This window comes from Vidua chalybeata, chromosome Z (genome assembly GCF_026979565.1).
Source record: "Vidua chalybeata isolate OUT-0048 chromosome Z, bVidCha1 merged haplotype, whole genome shotgun sequence".
In the NCBI taxonomy this organism is placed as follows: Eukaryota; Metazoa; Chordata; class Aves; order Passeriformes; family Viduidae; genus Vidua; species Vidua chalybeata.
Window position 1 is genome coordinate 39,649,315 of NC_071570.1, and position 14,221 is coordinate 39,663,535.

General features: G+C 36.0%; 1 protein-coding gene across 1 annotated transcript in view; it reads left to right on the forward strand.

Annotated features, from left to right (window-relative positions):
• The window catches only part of PRLR (prolactin receptor), a 98,789-nt gene extending 85,319 nt beyond the window's left edge, over nucleotides 1-13,470 (forward strand). Inside the window, exons 4-13 of the mRNA XM_053931593.1 lie at nucleotides 978-1,147; nucleotides 1,948-2,114; nucleotides 2,899-3,040; nucleotides 5,053-5,185; nucleotides 6,389-6,558; nucleotides 7,812-7,981; nucleotides 8,820-8,964; nucleotides 9,790-9,889; nucleotides 10,838-10,907; nucleotides 11,539-13,470. Of these exons, the coding sequence (XP_053787568.1) occupies nucleotides 978-1,147; nucleotides 1,948-2,114; nucleotides 2,899-3,040; nucleotides 5,053-5,185; nucleotides 6,389-6,558; nucleotides 7,812-7,981; nucleotides 8,820-8,964; nucleotides 9,790-9,889; nucleotides 10,838-10,907; nucleotides 11,539-12,546 (2,275 nt within the window). The 3' untranslated portion in view covers nucleotides 12,547-13,470. The remainder of the gene's footprint in view (nucleotides 1-977; nucleotides 1,148-1,947; nucleotides 2,115-2,898; nucleotides 3,041-5,052; nucleotides 5,186-6,388; nucleotides 6,559-7,811; nucleotides 7,982-8,819; nucleotides 8,965-9,789; nucleotides 9,890-10,837; nucleotides 10,908-11,538) is intronic.
• Nucleotides 13,471-14,221: the final 751 nt, after the last annotated feature.

The following is a 14,221-nucleotide window of genomic DNA, read 5'->3' on the forward strand; positions in this document are numbered from 1 at the left end:
CATTTCATTAAATCTGCTGAACCCAAGCTCTGCCAAGCATTTTAGACCTGGGCCACAATTGCCTTTCTAGGCTTATTTTCTCTTAGGTATAGACACCTTTCTCCCATCTTTTCTTTGTGAACTGTGACAAAACTGCCTGGAAACTAAGAAACCTTATTACTGATGATACATAAAATATAATAGTGGAATTAATGTTCATTCTTGTACCACATCAGCTGATGCTTTGCGTTTGTATAGTTCTTCTCACCTCAGGTAGGCTCTGAGTACATCACCTAGGCCAGCTTTGAGCACAAAATAATCCCTCTCCTAAAGAATCCAATCCAGGACCTCAGGAAGAATTCCTTCACTGAAATGATGGGTAGGCATTGGAATGGGCTGGCCAGGGAGGTGGGCAGTCACCATTTCTGGAGGTATTCTACTGGAACATGGCACTTGGTGCTATGGTCTGGTTGAGAAGGTGGTCAAAGCTTGACTTGACAATCTTAGAGGTCTTTTCCAACCTAAATGATTCTCTGACCTTGCTGAAAACTAATCAATAAATGAACTCTCTGCCATAGGGCCCATAAGTTTAATTTCTAGGGGTAATATACAAGGATATTTAGCAACTTATCTAATTGAAGGAAATATTTTTCATTTCCCCTCTTACTTGCTTATAAATATTGTTAAAATTTCTTTGTTCTGTCTCTGGAAATTTATGTTTCTGTTCTTTTGTTGATTTATTCTTATATATAAAAAAAGGGGGTGAAAGCATTGATCAAAACAATGGCAATAAAAATGTAAATGAAACATTTATGGTAATGGCATTTGACATGTACCAAAATGTTTCCAAGAGATGGGATTATAGATATATATAATATAAAATTATACACTATATATATATATGCAAATATTTCAGATTTCTCTGCTGAATCTATTCCATTACCAGAATACTATCTGCATCGTTTCATATCCTAAATTTTTAAATCATTTTGTTTCAGTGAAGAAAAAATCTATGAATGTCCAGACTACCTAACATCAGGTCCGAATTCCTGCTACTTTGATAAAAACCACACTAATCCCTGGACAACATATATTATCACTGTAACGGCAACAAATGAGATTGGAAGTAACAGCTCAGATCCTCAGCATGTGGATGTAACTTCCATAGGTAAAATCAAAGAATGAAATGGAAAACAAACTAGTTAGAGAAGTGAGCAGTTTTTAATCCTAGAGCAAGCAGTAGTGAAAGATTTCTTTTCTCATGATGTGAAACTTGCTATTGAGAAGTGTTTATTCACAGATAATCTCAAATATGCATGTTAAATGTATCTGAAAACTGTGTTTTAATTTTAAATTAAGTAACTACATACTTGATTGTAGGGATTTCATGTATGAATATGTAAAACTTTTAACTTTAGCCAAAACATTTGCTTCATTTTCTAGTTGTCTGCAGTATTTTAATTAGACTCAATGCGGATTATAAAATTTTCAAATTAGGTTAAGCTATCTCATATTTCAAATGTAAAAGTCATTTTAACTGCTGGCATTGCAGTCTTGGAAAGGTAAAAATAACTGCCTGAGCATTATACAGGCTTTCTGTAGTATTTTATACTCCTGACTCCATTCTACTTTCTGCACATGCATAATATACCATTTTAATTATAGTATACTTAGTTTTTCTAGCTATGAAATAGCTGACATTTTAATTTTGCAAGAGTGGCCTTATAAAATTATGATTTGTATTTCCTTAGCCTTTTAAATTCAGAGTAAAGCTTAAGATTTGCTGATACTGCTGGAAATCAGGAGCTAGTTAAACTCATTGAGGAGAAAGGAAAAATGAAAGACTTCTTTATTATTCTTTTACAGTGCTGAATTATCTGAAAATAATATGATGACATACAAAACCATAAAGGAGGTATTTTTTTCTGAGAGAAAATTAAATGGCACACTTTTCATTCATTTATACAGTTCAGCCAGATGCTCCTGTGAACCTCTCTCTAGAAACAAACACATCTGCTAACCTGTCATACCTTTGGGCAAAATGGTCTCCACCGTCATTAGCTGATGCCAGCTCTAATTCACATCTCTATCGCTATGAGCTACGACTAAAGCCTGAGGAAAAGGAAGAGTGGGAGGTAAGGGAAAAATATATTTATTTTATAAATGCTGTGTTCAGTGAATTCTCTTGTCTCCATTTAATTGGTCCTATAAAAAAATAAGAATAGAAAAATTAATGTAACCAAATCTGATTAAAGAAAGAAAAATGGAGTGGTCTGTAGAGACTGTGAAATTCAATATATTTACATAATCATCCTAATGTTATGTATGACAAAGCCCAGTTATCATCATCCTCTTCAACATGATCAGTTGGAGGCAACCTGGCCCTCAGAAATTCTGTTGTGGCCTACTCACATTTAACTATTTCCAGTGACATTCCCCACCTGTTGCCATATTTCTAGGAATCAGCTTCAGTACTGCTTCAGCTGAGTTTTCAGGACAAAATATCATTCTTAAACTTATAGTCACATGTCCTAGCTTGTTGATGTCTTAATGATGGAGAATGCTATGCATTTTGAAATAGGAGAAATTAGAAGGGTCTGAGAAAGTCACTTAAAGTCACTGAGAAGAATTTCGATGTGGGGTTTATATGTAGGCTGGACTACTGGTAATGCTCCTTGAATTGTGGATGTGATAGAGTATTAGGAAGTCTACAGTTCAATATGCTCTTGGATATCAGAATCAGCAGTAATCTTTTTTCTGCTAAATCACTACTTTTGCTTCTTTGTAATTGATCTCTTATAAATATGCAAATTAACTTCCCTGATTTTCAGAAGTCAGACTCATGCCTATTCCTTTATGGTTTATTAATTTAAGTGGTCCAATTCTTTATTATTTTCCCCAGTCCATTTTCTTTTACAGACAGTATCTGTAGGAATGCAGACACACTATGAGGTGAGCAGCCTGAAAGCTGGGGTGAAGTATGTTGTTCAGGTGCGTTGCATGTTAGACCTCGGAGAATGGAGCGAGTGGAGCTCAGAAAGAAGCATTCAGATCTCTAAAGGTGAGTGGATGATTGCTGCTCTGTAAATTGCTTTTAAAGTGTAGCAGGTTCAATACTGTGAAGGTGTCTAAATGCCAGTCCTGAAAACCTGGCCTCTCACATGGGTACTTTGTAGTACTCAGTGCATTTTACCATACTTTTTGTGTAATTGCTTTGTTAATCTTATTGATCTGCTCAGGATCCTCTGCTGAAACTGGCTATGATAAACAAGGTGGGATTTACTAGGAAGTCACTTCTGATACAGGTGTACCTAAATAATTTATTGTCCCTGTCTCTTTATTTAAAAATCATGTTGATTTTGTCTGTAGCTGTAAATATCAGGTCATGGTTTTTGTATAAGGGCCTGGACTGAAAGCCTTAATGACAATTACAGATACTATCACATGGAAGTCACTATCTGTCTTTTACTGGATTTGAGTAGACACACTAAATATGTATGACATCATATCTTGTTGCCAGACACTTTAGCCTAGCTGTCTCAAAACTTCTTCAGTTACTAGTTGTATTATTCACTATTAGACATAGATATTATTGAAGTACTGTTAATAGAAAAATATTTTTTAAATGGCCCATTTTCAGATCTGCCTTAGAAATGAGGAATTTGGAAAATCAATGTCTCTCCTGTACATAGTAGAAAATATACATTATTGATGTAATAGGAATATTTTTGCCACAAATACATAACTGCAGAAGTTTCAATCACTTCAGGATTTTGACAAGCATCATCCTATTCAAAATGTAAGCATTTTTCTCCACCCAGTTCTTAAATTCTGTTCTTGAAACTATAAAAACTTGCTCAGGAGTAATAATGCAAGTAGCCTGAGTCCTGAACATAAAAACATTACAGTGAAATATGAGAGCTGCTTCTCTGTATATTTTGAGTGCTTCAGAAGCAAATTACTGCCAAGAACACAGACAAATAGACATACATTTACATTCTTCATTTTTTACCTAAAAGCAAAAGAAAATGACAGCATACCTTTCAAACAAGCAGAATAATCTTAAAACACATATTTTGAAAAAAAAATTGTTTTGTATGTAATGGTTTAAGCTCAGCTGGCAACAAACCAGCACACAGCTGCTCACTCATATGTCACCATGGTGGAATGAGGGGAAGAATCAAAGGTAAAATCTGTGGGTTGGGATAAGAACAGTTCAATAATTAAAACAAAGTAAAATGTAATAATAATAATAATAATAATAATAATAATAATAAGAAGAAGAAGAAGAAGAAGAAGAAGTGATGGTGATGATGATGATGATTATTATTATTATTATTATTACTATTATTATTAAAAAGAGGGGGAATTATGGACAATATATTTGCTCACCCACTGCTGATCAGTGCCAGACTCCATTTCTGAATCCTGGTGGTCACTGGTTCTGGGTAGCTCCTAAATTTTTATGCTGGAGATAATGTTCTATGGAATCCTCTTGGTCAGGTCACCTGTCCTGCCTATAGTCACTCCCAACCTTTTTTTCTGTTTTGTAGCTCTTCACTAACAGAGCAAGAGATACAAAAAGGTCCTTGGTTTAGGATAAACATGACATAGTAACAAAATATCCCTGTATTATGAAAATTATTCTCATATGTATCCAAACCACAGCACTATTCCAGTTACTGAGAAGAAATTATCTCTGTCCTACTTGAAACCAGAACACTACAGAAAATAGATATCCAATCTATTTGGATATAATAGAGTGTTTTTAAAATAATTTTATAGAGCCTGCTATGACAGTATTTCAACATCCTTTATGAGATTTTGGGGCAGAAGAAAGCCACAGGCAGAAAACTAAAACTGTTCTTCAGTGCGGCTGAAGTGAGAGAGAATTCTGAATCCAGGTGAAAGTAGCAAGCTGTTGTCCTAAGCAGGAAATTGTCTCTCCTTTCCTGTGCCACTACGAAGCAAAACTTTTTCTTTTTTCATATTTTCCTGTTCTCTGTTTTACAAATTCAAGATGGACCTAATGGATTAAACTTAATCATTAGTTCATTTCTTTATTTCTTACAGAACAGTTACCTCCTGAAAAGCCTGTAATAATAAAGTGCCGTTCTCCTGAAAAAGAAACATTTACTTGTTGGTGGAAACCTGCTTCAGATGGAGGACTCTTGACGAAACACACTTTGTTTTACAGCAAAGAGGGGTAATAAGTGCTGTATAGTTATTCAGTGTTTTGTTGGAAGGACCTGGAAAATCAATCCTCATTGGTTTCTTATTTTGGGAGATGCCATTTTCTGTAGTCCATGGTTTTGTCCAGTGGTATGTTCTAGCATCACACAAAAGCAGCAACATGTCTAAGACGGAAATATTAAATCTTGATCTCTTTATAATGGCAGATATATAATTACTGTGAATTCTGTCTTTTCAGTGTATTAGTACACAATACAATTGCACAGTCCTAAAACTCTTCAACATGCAGTCTTATAAATAAAACTTTCCAAAATGACCAGATACTAAAACTTTTGTCTTCTGATAAGGTTTGTTTTGCACTAGTATTCATAAGGTATGAATGCCTCCTGGTTTCTGTAATCTTTCCTTGGAACTCAGATAAAGTGCTAAACATTCATTTTAAAGAAAGAGTCAATACATTTTTTTAGGTCTTTTGGTCCTTTTTATTTCACCTAGTACTGCTCTACCTTGCAATTACCTAAATAGATGCTAAACTCTGTAAATGTCAGCTGAGAGCTCACTCTTAGTGTAAAAAGACAGATACTGGTCTAGTCAGGTATGGTGGAGTAAGAGGTCCACATCCATAACTTTTTCTTTTGTGCATCCAGGAAGAGCATGAAAACAAATACTACTCAATTTTGTCTCCTACCCCTCCTCTGACTTTGGGAAGCTTGGGTATGGATGTGAAGGAGAGTACAAAGTAGATTTTTTTTTTTTTTTTAATGATCAAGAGATGAAAGACCAAATAAATTCTGAAAGCATATTAGTGTAATATGCAGAATTCCTGTAAGTGTGAGATTAACATTGGAAATACATATTTTTTTAATAGATAGATAAGAAGACTTCAGCAATCACTTCTTCTGGAATATGTAAGGGCTTTGGGCTGTGCAGTGGACAGTGGCTTTCAGAGAAGTAAGAGCTGTGCTCTACTAGCCCACAGTTGCATCTGCAATAGCCTAAATTCTTCAGGCTTTGTGGTGTATACTTGGTGGGGAAAATGCTTAGTACAGTCTCTGGGATTGTCCAATGACTTTCAGTCTGGAAGCAATTTTCTGACTTTCTTCACAGTGCCAGGTGTGAAGAATCAGATCCAGCCCTAAATAATGCTGAAGTACTAGTAACCAAAATCAGGTGTTTTAGTCTGTGTAAGCTAATCACTGGGATTCTTTCATTTCAGAGAAGAAAAAGTTTATGAATGTCCAGATTACAAAACTGCAGGCCCCAATTCATGCTACTTCGATAAAAAGCACACCTCTTTCTGGACCATATACAATATTACTGTGAGGGCAACTAATGAAATGGGAAGTAATGTCTCTGATCCTCATTATGTGGATGTGACTTACATAGGTAAGAGTTAAAAAGTAGTTTTTGTGAAACCAAATTATTCAGAATCATGGGTTTTGACACAAGAATTTCAATTCCAGCTCTCCTCATATGCAGTATTAAGTTGAAAACTTATACAAATAAGATATTCCTTAGTTTAATAACAAATCAATATTCATCCCTTTACCATCTTATTTTCAGAAGAAGCCAAAAATGCTAAAAGCTTTAAAATTATGTTCAGATAAACATTTATTGGTTTTCCATATTTCTTGTAGTCAAACCCTAAGAAATGTCATCCAACTAAAATCCTTTTTCCGCTGTACAAGCAACGGAAATCAGTTTGATCTTTTAACTAATAATACTTAAATCTGATTGCCCAAAAGTAGTTCCCAGACCCAAGAGAAGCTGCATTAGTGCTTTTTATAGAAGTGTACTGATAATCTCTTTTTCAGACTTTTTCTACAGAGTGACTATGGACAAATAATTAGGATTTTATCTAAGAGAATGGAACATTATCCTTGATAACCATTTTGTTGTCAAGGATCTGGCTGCCAGGAATCTGGCAACTGGAAAAAGGCTGCTGGAGAAATGGCTTTATATATTACCTCAGTGCAATGTCCTGATGAATCTTTGATCAGACAGTGGTAAAATATATGCACAATATGCAGAAGCTCTACCTGTGAACTGAGGAAGATGCAAGCCTGACTCTAGAAGAAACCTATGTTCCATTTTGGTTTATTTTTGAAATACAGAGAGAGCTTTAATATGCTGTCTTGGTTTACTCTTAAGTATCCTTACTTAAAAGTGTAGGGATCATGTGGTTGTGTTTTCTGAATGTAAAAGATGGAGGGGACAAGTTTCATTAGCTGCATCCATGTTTTCAGTATTCCTAAATATTTATGCCAAGCTTTGATAAGATTATAGTAGAATGCAATTTTCATAACATAACATTAAAGATGTTAACTTTGAAATACTGTTGTGGAGAAAAGTAACAATAAATGGAAAGGTAAGAAAAAATATTTTTGATGATAAATGGTTAAGTCAAATTTCAACATTAATTCAACATACTTATTAACTATTCATGAGGGTTTTAAAATTCATAAATCCATACTTACTTTATCTGAAAACTCTTGATTTCTATATTCCAGTAGCAGTTCCAAATTAGCAGACCCCCAATGGAGATGGCAATTCTTCACTCACATCATTTTATATTTCTTCCTAAGCTGCAAGGAAAAAAGTCACTTAGATTCTTATTGACAGTTCTTTTATTTCAACAGTACAGCCAGATCCTCCCGTGAATATAACTCTGGAATTAAAAAAGTCAATAAAGAGAAAACCGTATCTGGTCCTGACATGGTCTCCACCCTCACTGGCTGATGTCAGATCTGGATGGCTTACCCTTGAATATGAATTACAACTAAAGCCTGAAGAAGGAGAGGAATGGGAGGTAAGGATGTCACAAGTTTTTGCTAGATGTTTTCTGACTAGTTAGATTTTGTCAGCCAAGTCCCATGCCTGAACATCATGAAGCAGACACTCTAAATAGTTCATAATTTTTCAAAAGTGCTTGTGTGACCTGTGATTTCCTGCTTGTATCTCAGATACATTTCTTTCATGTTAATTTGTTCTTAAACACAAGCACTTCTTAGATAACAGAAAGCTCAGTGACATTACATAAAATAATTTAAATTTATTTAAATAAACATTAGGTGGTAAGTGTAGTGGCCACACAACAATAATAATTTTCTATGGCCAGGATCTACAACTTAAGCAAATGAGTGGCAAATGAAAGACTCCAGCTGTTGGTATTTGACTCCATCCCCTTCTTGTCTGCAGAACTTCCAAACCACCTCAGTATCTTCTCCTTCCTTCTCCCTCCCTCTGGCCCTCTGACCATTGCAAGACCTACTTTTTACTACCCTGTGCATTTCCACAACTCCACATTCCCTCTTCCTCTCTGCATTTTCTTTCTCCATCTCTGTTTCTTCCTCCCTCATTCATCTTTGCCTCCTCCTCTGCCTGTCACCACTGCAATTCCTACCGTTACCACAGCTCCTCTCCTATTTGCCATAAATTCATGATGTATTTTTACAGCAGTTTAATTTGCACTGTATACAAGCACCAGATCTCATTCCCACCTGCTAGAAAGCTAAACTATAGAAATAAAATAAATGTACCATTATTCCATGCCTGCTCAACAATTATTAGGAAAAGATATCCAGAATCATTCTATATTTCCCTCTTGATTACCAAAACCTTAGCTGTGACATTTATTTTATTTCCAGACTATTTTTGTTGGACAGCAAACACATTGCAAAATGTTTAGTTTAAATCCTGGAAAGAGGTATATTGTACAGATTCACTGCAAACCAGACCACCATGGACTGTGGAGTGAGTGGAGCCCAGAAATGTATATTGAGATCCCTACTGGTGAGTGACCAGGCATCCCTTCCATAATTGTTATTACATGCAAGTTCATATTATATTTTTTGTTAGCTGTTTGTGACACCCATGCAGATCCTTTAGTTTCCCTAGGACAGATGAGAACATCATTACTAAGGTAACAAAATCCTTATCATTACTGTACCATACCCAGATACCTTTCCCCTTCATTATTTTATGATAGAGTTAAGAGGGTGAATAATTTCTTTGCTTATTTAAACCATGTCCTTTCTATCTATTGTCTCATTTGTTCTTTTTATGGTAGTTTTTAATTAAAAGAACACTGGCAACTGCATTAAAACTGTGACACAGACAACAAAGAGCAACTGCCTCCAGACAGCAATAGCTCTTCATTACTCTTTATCCAGAATTAATATGAAATAAGCACTTCAGTATAAAAAGTGTTACATTACAATAAAAATCCTTAAAAATATGTAATCCTAGGTCACTTTACCCAGCATTTAATTAATTGTATGATATGTATTTAATAATTAAATTACTACTGTTTCGGTGCAACTAGATTTGAACCCAATCTGTATAATTGGCTGTGACAAAATTTTCCTCTTCATGCATTTTTGTATGATTTCTCCAAGACAGTTTATTTCCTGTGCAGTACCATTAGTAAAAATTATATTCATTATTTGATATTACAGGGATTGTTAAGATCTGTCTGTGCTGCTGAAGGCCTCTGTTTGATAATAAATTTGCCAGTTTAGGCCAATTTTTAAAATAAAAGTAATTTGAGAGATTTTTTGGCATGCTGACTATGCATATGCTAGATGCCTGTCCTTGAATAATTCTGGTTTTTCTTAGACTTTACAGTAAAAGATATGGTTGTGTGGATCATCGTTGGTGTTCTGTCATCTCTTATATGTTTAATCATGAGCTGGATAATGATTATGAAAGGGTACAGGTAAGCCACCAATTTCACAATTGCATGGAGTCCAAGATCAGAGAAAACTTTTCAAAAATAGACTTCCAATATTTGATTCAATTTCCTATAGCATTTGCCTTAGCTTATAAACTGTTAGTTATAGGTATTTGACTTAATTTGCAACTGATAAAGCACTGATTCTGCTCCTTATGGACACCAGGCTAAATTCTCATTTGGTAAAGATCTGTCTCTGTTAGATCTGACTAATCTTGGTGTCCTGCCATGTAATATTCATCAAACATTACTTGGAGTATCCCTGTTCCTGTAGGAGACATGTCTTTGGCTTTTGTCATAATTTCCTAAAGTAAACAAAGTTATATTATGAGATTGTGTTTCTGCCAGCCTCTCTATCAATTTCCCAAATGATTTCTTAGAATTTGGCTAATTTCAATCAAATTTGAAAGAGAAAGGTGTTGCAAAAATTGTTGCTTTTGTACAAGTCTGACAAAAAATACTGGCTGAGTAGAAGAAAGGGATAGAAACTGTGGTTGGAGAAGCCATGTGCTTCACCATAAATCCTGTTTAGCAGTAGTCAGGTGACAGTCAAACATGCACAGACAGCCCCACTAATCCTCCTGAACTGTGCCTCACTTCACTGTTTCTTGGCCAATGATGAATTTACAATCACATTAGAGTACTGGAGGTTAAGAGACAGGTGACAATTAAAAGGAATTAGTAATCTTACTTTTCCAGTTGAATAACTTTTGTACTACTGGTGTTTGTTATAATATATCTAAGGGTACTTTATGAGCTGTAACTGGATTTGTCAATTACCCAGCTTGTGAGGCATACAGGAGACAGAGGTCCAATTGAGATGTATAAGATATGGGAGGAGTGTTTAAAATCTCAGTCGCATTCTGAGGAAAAGGGAGAATAGAGATAGTGTCTGTATTTACACCTGGTCTGTTTGCTCCGGGGTTTTTTTAGAATGATGGCCTTTATCCTGCCACCAGTTCCAGGACCAAAGATAAAAGGCATAGATACACATCTGCTGGAGGTGAGTACCACAGCTAACAACAAAACAACAAAAGAATTCACCATCTTTTCCAACTTATATACTAGCAAACACAATTACCACAATAAAGGTGGAAAACTGCTTCAGTTAATCATTGTTGGAGATAAGCAACACTTTCTGGTTAAACATGTGGACGATATGTGTGAGACAGAGTTTTGCCTTTCACTTGTAACACAAGGGTGTTTAAAAAGAGGGTTTGTGACTGTCCTGTTTCCTGGGACACAAGGAAATGCCTCTGTGAACTTTGTAGTAGTTCTTATGGAAGATGCTCTCCACAGTCTTTTGCCATGCTGCAGAAGCAGGACATATTTGCACTGCAATTCTCCTCCATTTCCTTCTTGTTAAACTCAGGACACCCATACCTGCTAAAAGCTCCCTGCTCCTCCCACATTACAAACATGAATTTTTGGTTTGTCTCCCCACTGAGGAAACTCAGGAATTTTTTTCCCCTTCTTTCAATATTTTCCGCAGCAGTAGAAATCAGGTTTACGTCTAGCAATGTAACTATCAAAGTGTTTTGTACATCAAATATGTAGATTGTTCACAATTGTTGTAGTCATATAATCCCTAAGGTTGTCAATGAAAAATTATATCCTCTTCATTATACCTTCAGGCAGGAAAATCTGAAGAATTACTGAGTGCTCTTGGTTGCCATGGTTTCCCTCCAACATCAGATTGCGAGGAACTACTGATAGAATATCTGGAGGTAGAGGACAGTGAGGATCAGCAACTCATGCCGAGGCATGACACTCCCAGTAAAAATACAAAAATTATGCTCAAGGAAACAGACAGTGACTCAGGCCGAGGGAGCTGTGATAGCCCTTCTTTCCTCCCTGTGAAGTGCAGGGAATCCCGCAGCCTTCCATCTGTGGATGGAAGAGCTAAAGATGTAAGAGCTAAAGAAAAGAAAGGGGGGAAAGCGAGCTGGGACACTCGGTGTACAGCCTCAGAACAGAAAACACTCCCTTGTGAGAGTATAAAGACGTGCACGTGGCTGGCAGCTCAGTTACCCAGTAATCAGGCTGCTATGTTTGCCTACCACAGCACTGTGGAGGCTTTCAAGATAACACTGAACACCACAAATGTGAACAATTCACCAGTTTTGGTGGGAAATGAAGAAAATCGTCAATCTCTGTATCCTATTGCTGAAACTGTGTACGATGTCGTGGAAAAGGTGAGAGAGATGGAGTATGCCAAAACTGACCAGACCACAGTGCAGGTCAGACAAAATGAACATAGTAACAAGTCACCTTTCCTGAATCCTAAACTAATGGACTATGTAGAAGTTCATAAAGTCAGACAAGATGAGAAACCAACTCTATTACTGAAACATAAAGAAAACAGTGGAAAGACTAAAAAATGCACTGTTCCAGGAACCAGCAAAGAATATACCAAGGTCTCAACAGTTGTAGACCATCACATTTTAGTACTATTGCCAGATCAGCGCAGCCAGAACACACCTGAATCTCAAGAACCTGTAGCAGAAACATCTCGGAACCCTCAGCAAAGTCAAGCTGAGAAGAATACAAGCTACAGCACGACAACTCCAAGTGACTCCAGAAGAGACGCCAGTGGATCAGACTACATGGATCCATCTTCCTTTATGCCCTCCTTTAAATAACCTTTTAGTACAGCACATACTTAGTTAGTTACACACAGTAAAACAAAATCACATAGCAAACAGTTCTTTAGAAAGCCTAGCCTCTGAAAGCCTAGCCTCCTATGTGCATTGTACAGGTAATAAAATAATCTGTGAGTTGAGGTAATAGTCGTGGATGTAAATCCTGGAACCTTAGCACACATTTCTGACACAGTGAAATGAGGAAATGGATCTTGTCCGTGATGAAAAATGCACTGTAAAATAATTATTCTGTTCTGTAGAACTTCTGTTGGTTAATGAAGCCTGAGGAAATACCACAGATTCAATAAAGATGAAAATTATTTTGGGTCAGTCAGCAAACCATAGCAATCTGAGCAGTTCCTACATTAGATAAAACATTGTACAACTGTATTCTTACCTACAGTGTGTTTTCTTCTGAATGCATTCTGACACTACATTAAGTTTTCTTTATCTTTTTTCTCAATCTTTGAGAAAAAGGAGCTCTTGTACATGACATATCATATATAAAAGCGAATATATTCTACAAATTGCAGTAAAATAACAAATACTTCTAAATATATTTTTGTTTTGTTTCAATGTGACAGAAAACTGCATCCCATTCATATCCTGGTCCAGACAAACCAAAATGAAAGAGAAAGCAGGATAATACATCATATACTGCCTTACTGTATATAATATACAATTTTACTTTAATATAAGCCCATATGTTTAACAATCTATTTTTAAAGGCTATTTTTCTATTACCAAAAAAAGAGCAAAGTAAAATATTTTCTGATTTCCCAATGCTATTTAGCTGCCTAGAAACTTTTCCCTTTCCTTCTGCTAAGGCAATAACAAATAAAGCTGTAATTTCTATACAAAGCATAAAATTAAACTTTATACTAATTAAGAATATGAAAACATTTTTAAACTATATTTCTAATATATCACAGATATATTACTATTTGAATTGTAAATTATTTGTTTCACAGGTTTTTTATTACCTGTAATTATATAATTAAATTAGAGTTTAGGTTTTGAGACCTGAGGTTCTTTCCCTTTGAATTTGTACTCTGATGCCAGTTGTAAATGACATGGGGCTCTCCTGTATCCTGCACTTTTCTCTGAGCCTGGAAGTAAAGTGTGAAGTCAGAGTTTTTATCATGAATTTATGAACATTCATTTTGGAATCAGCCTCCAAGGTCTGATTCCGACCTCCACTGAAAAAGCAGTGGGAATGAGGAGACTAGTCCATATACTTGGGCTGGTCATGTGTCCCCAGAATAGCAGTGGGAACAGTAAGGATCCATTATATCCCATGTAACTGAAGACAGAATTAAAATTATACTGTAGTGGCTGCTAAGTTGCTCTGGCCTTCCTTCTTGAAACAGAAGTTTAATTGAGTCCAGAAAAGTATGACCGTGTGATGGCTGATTGAAGTGGGCCAAGTATTTAGCTAGCATCTCTAGCTTCAGGGAAAACTGGAAACTTAAGGTGAGGAAATCATCCTGTACCTTTGGAGGGGAGTGTATTTGATAGATGGGCTCTCTTTTGTTAGTTTCCTTCCTGAACAGCTTTACTTTTCTCCATTTTTTTTTTGATTTTGTGCACTGAGCGAGCCTTCCTGCGGTATCAGGTATCTACTGCAGAGCCAGACAAAAGAGAATTTCAGATTTTGAAGGTCCCAGAAGGCCAT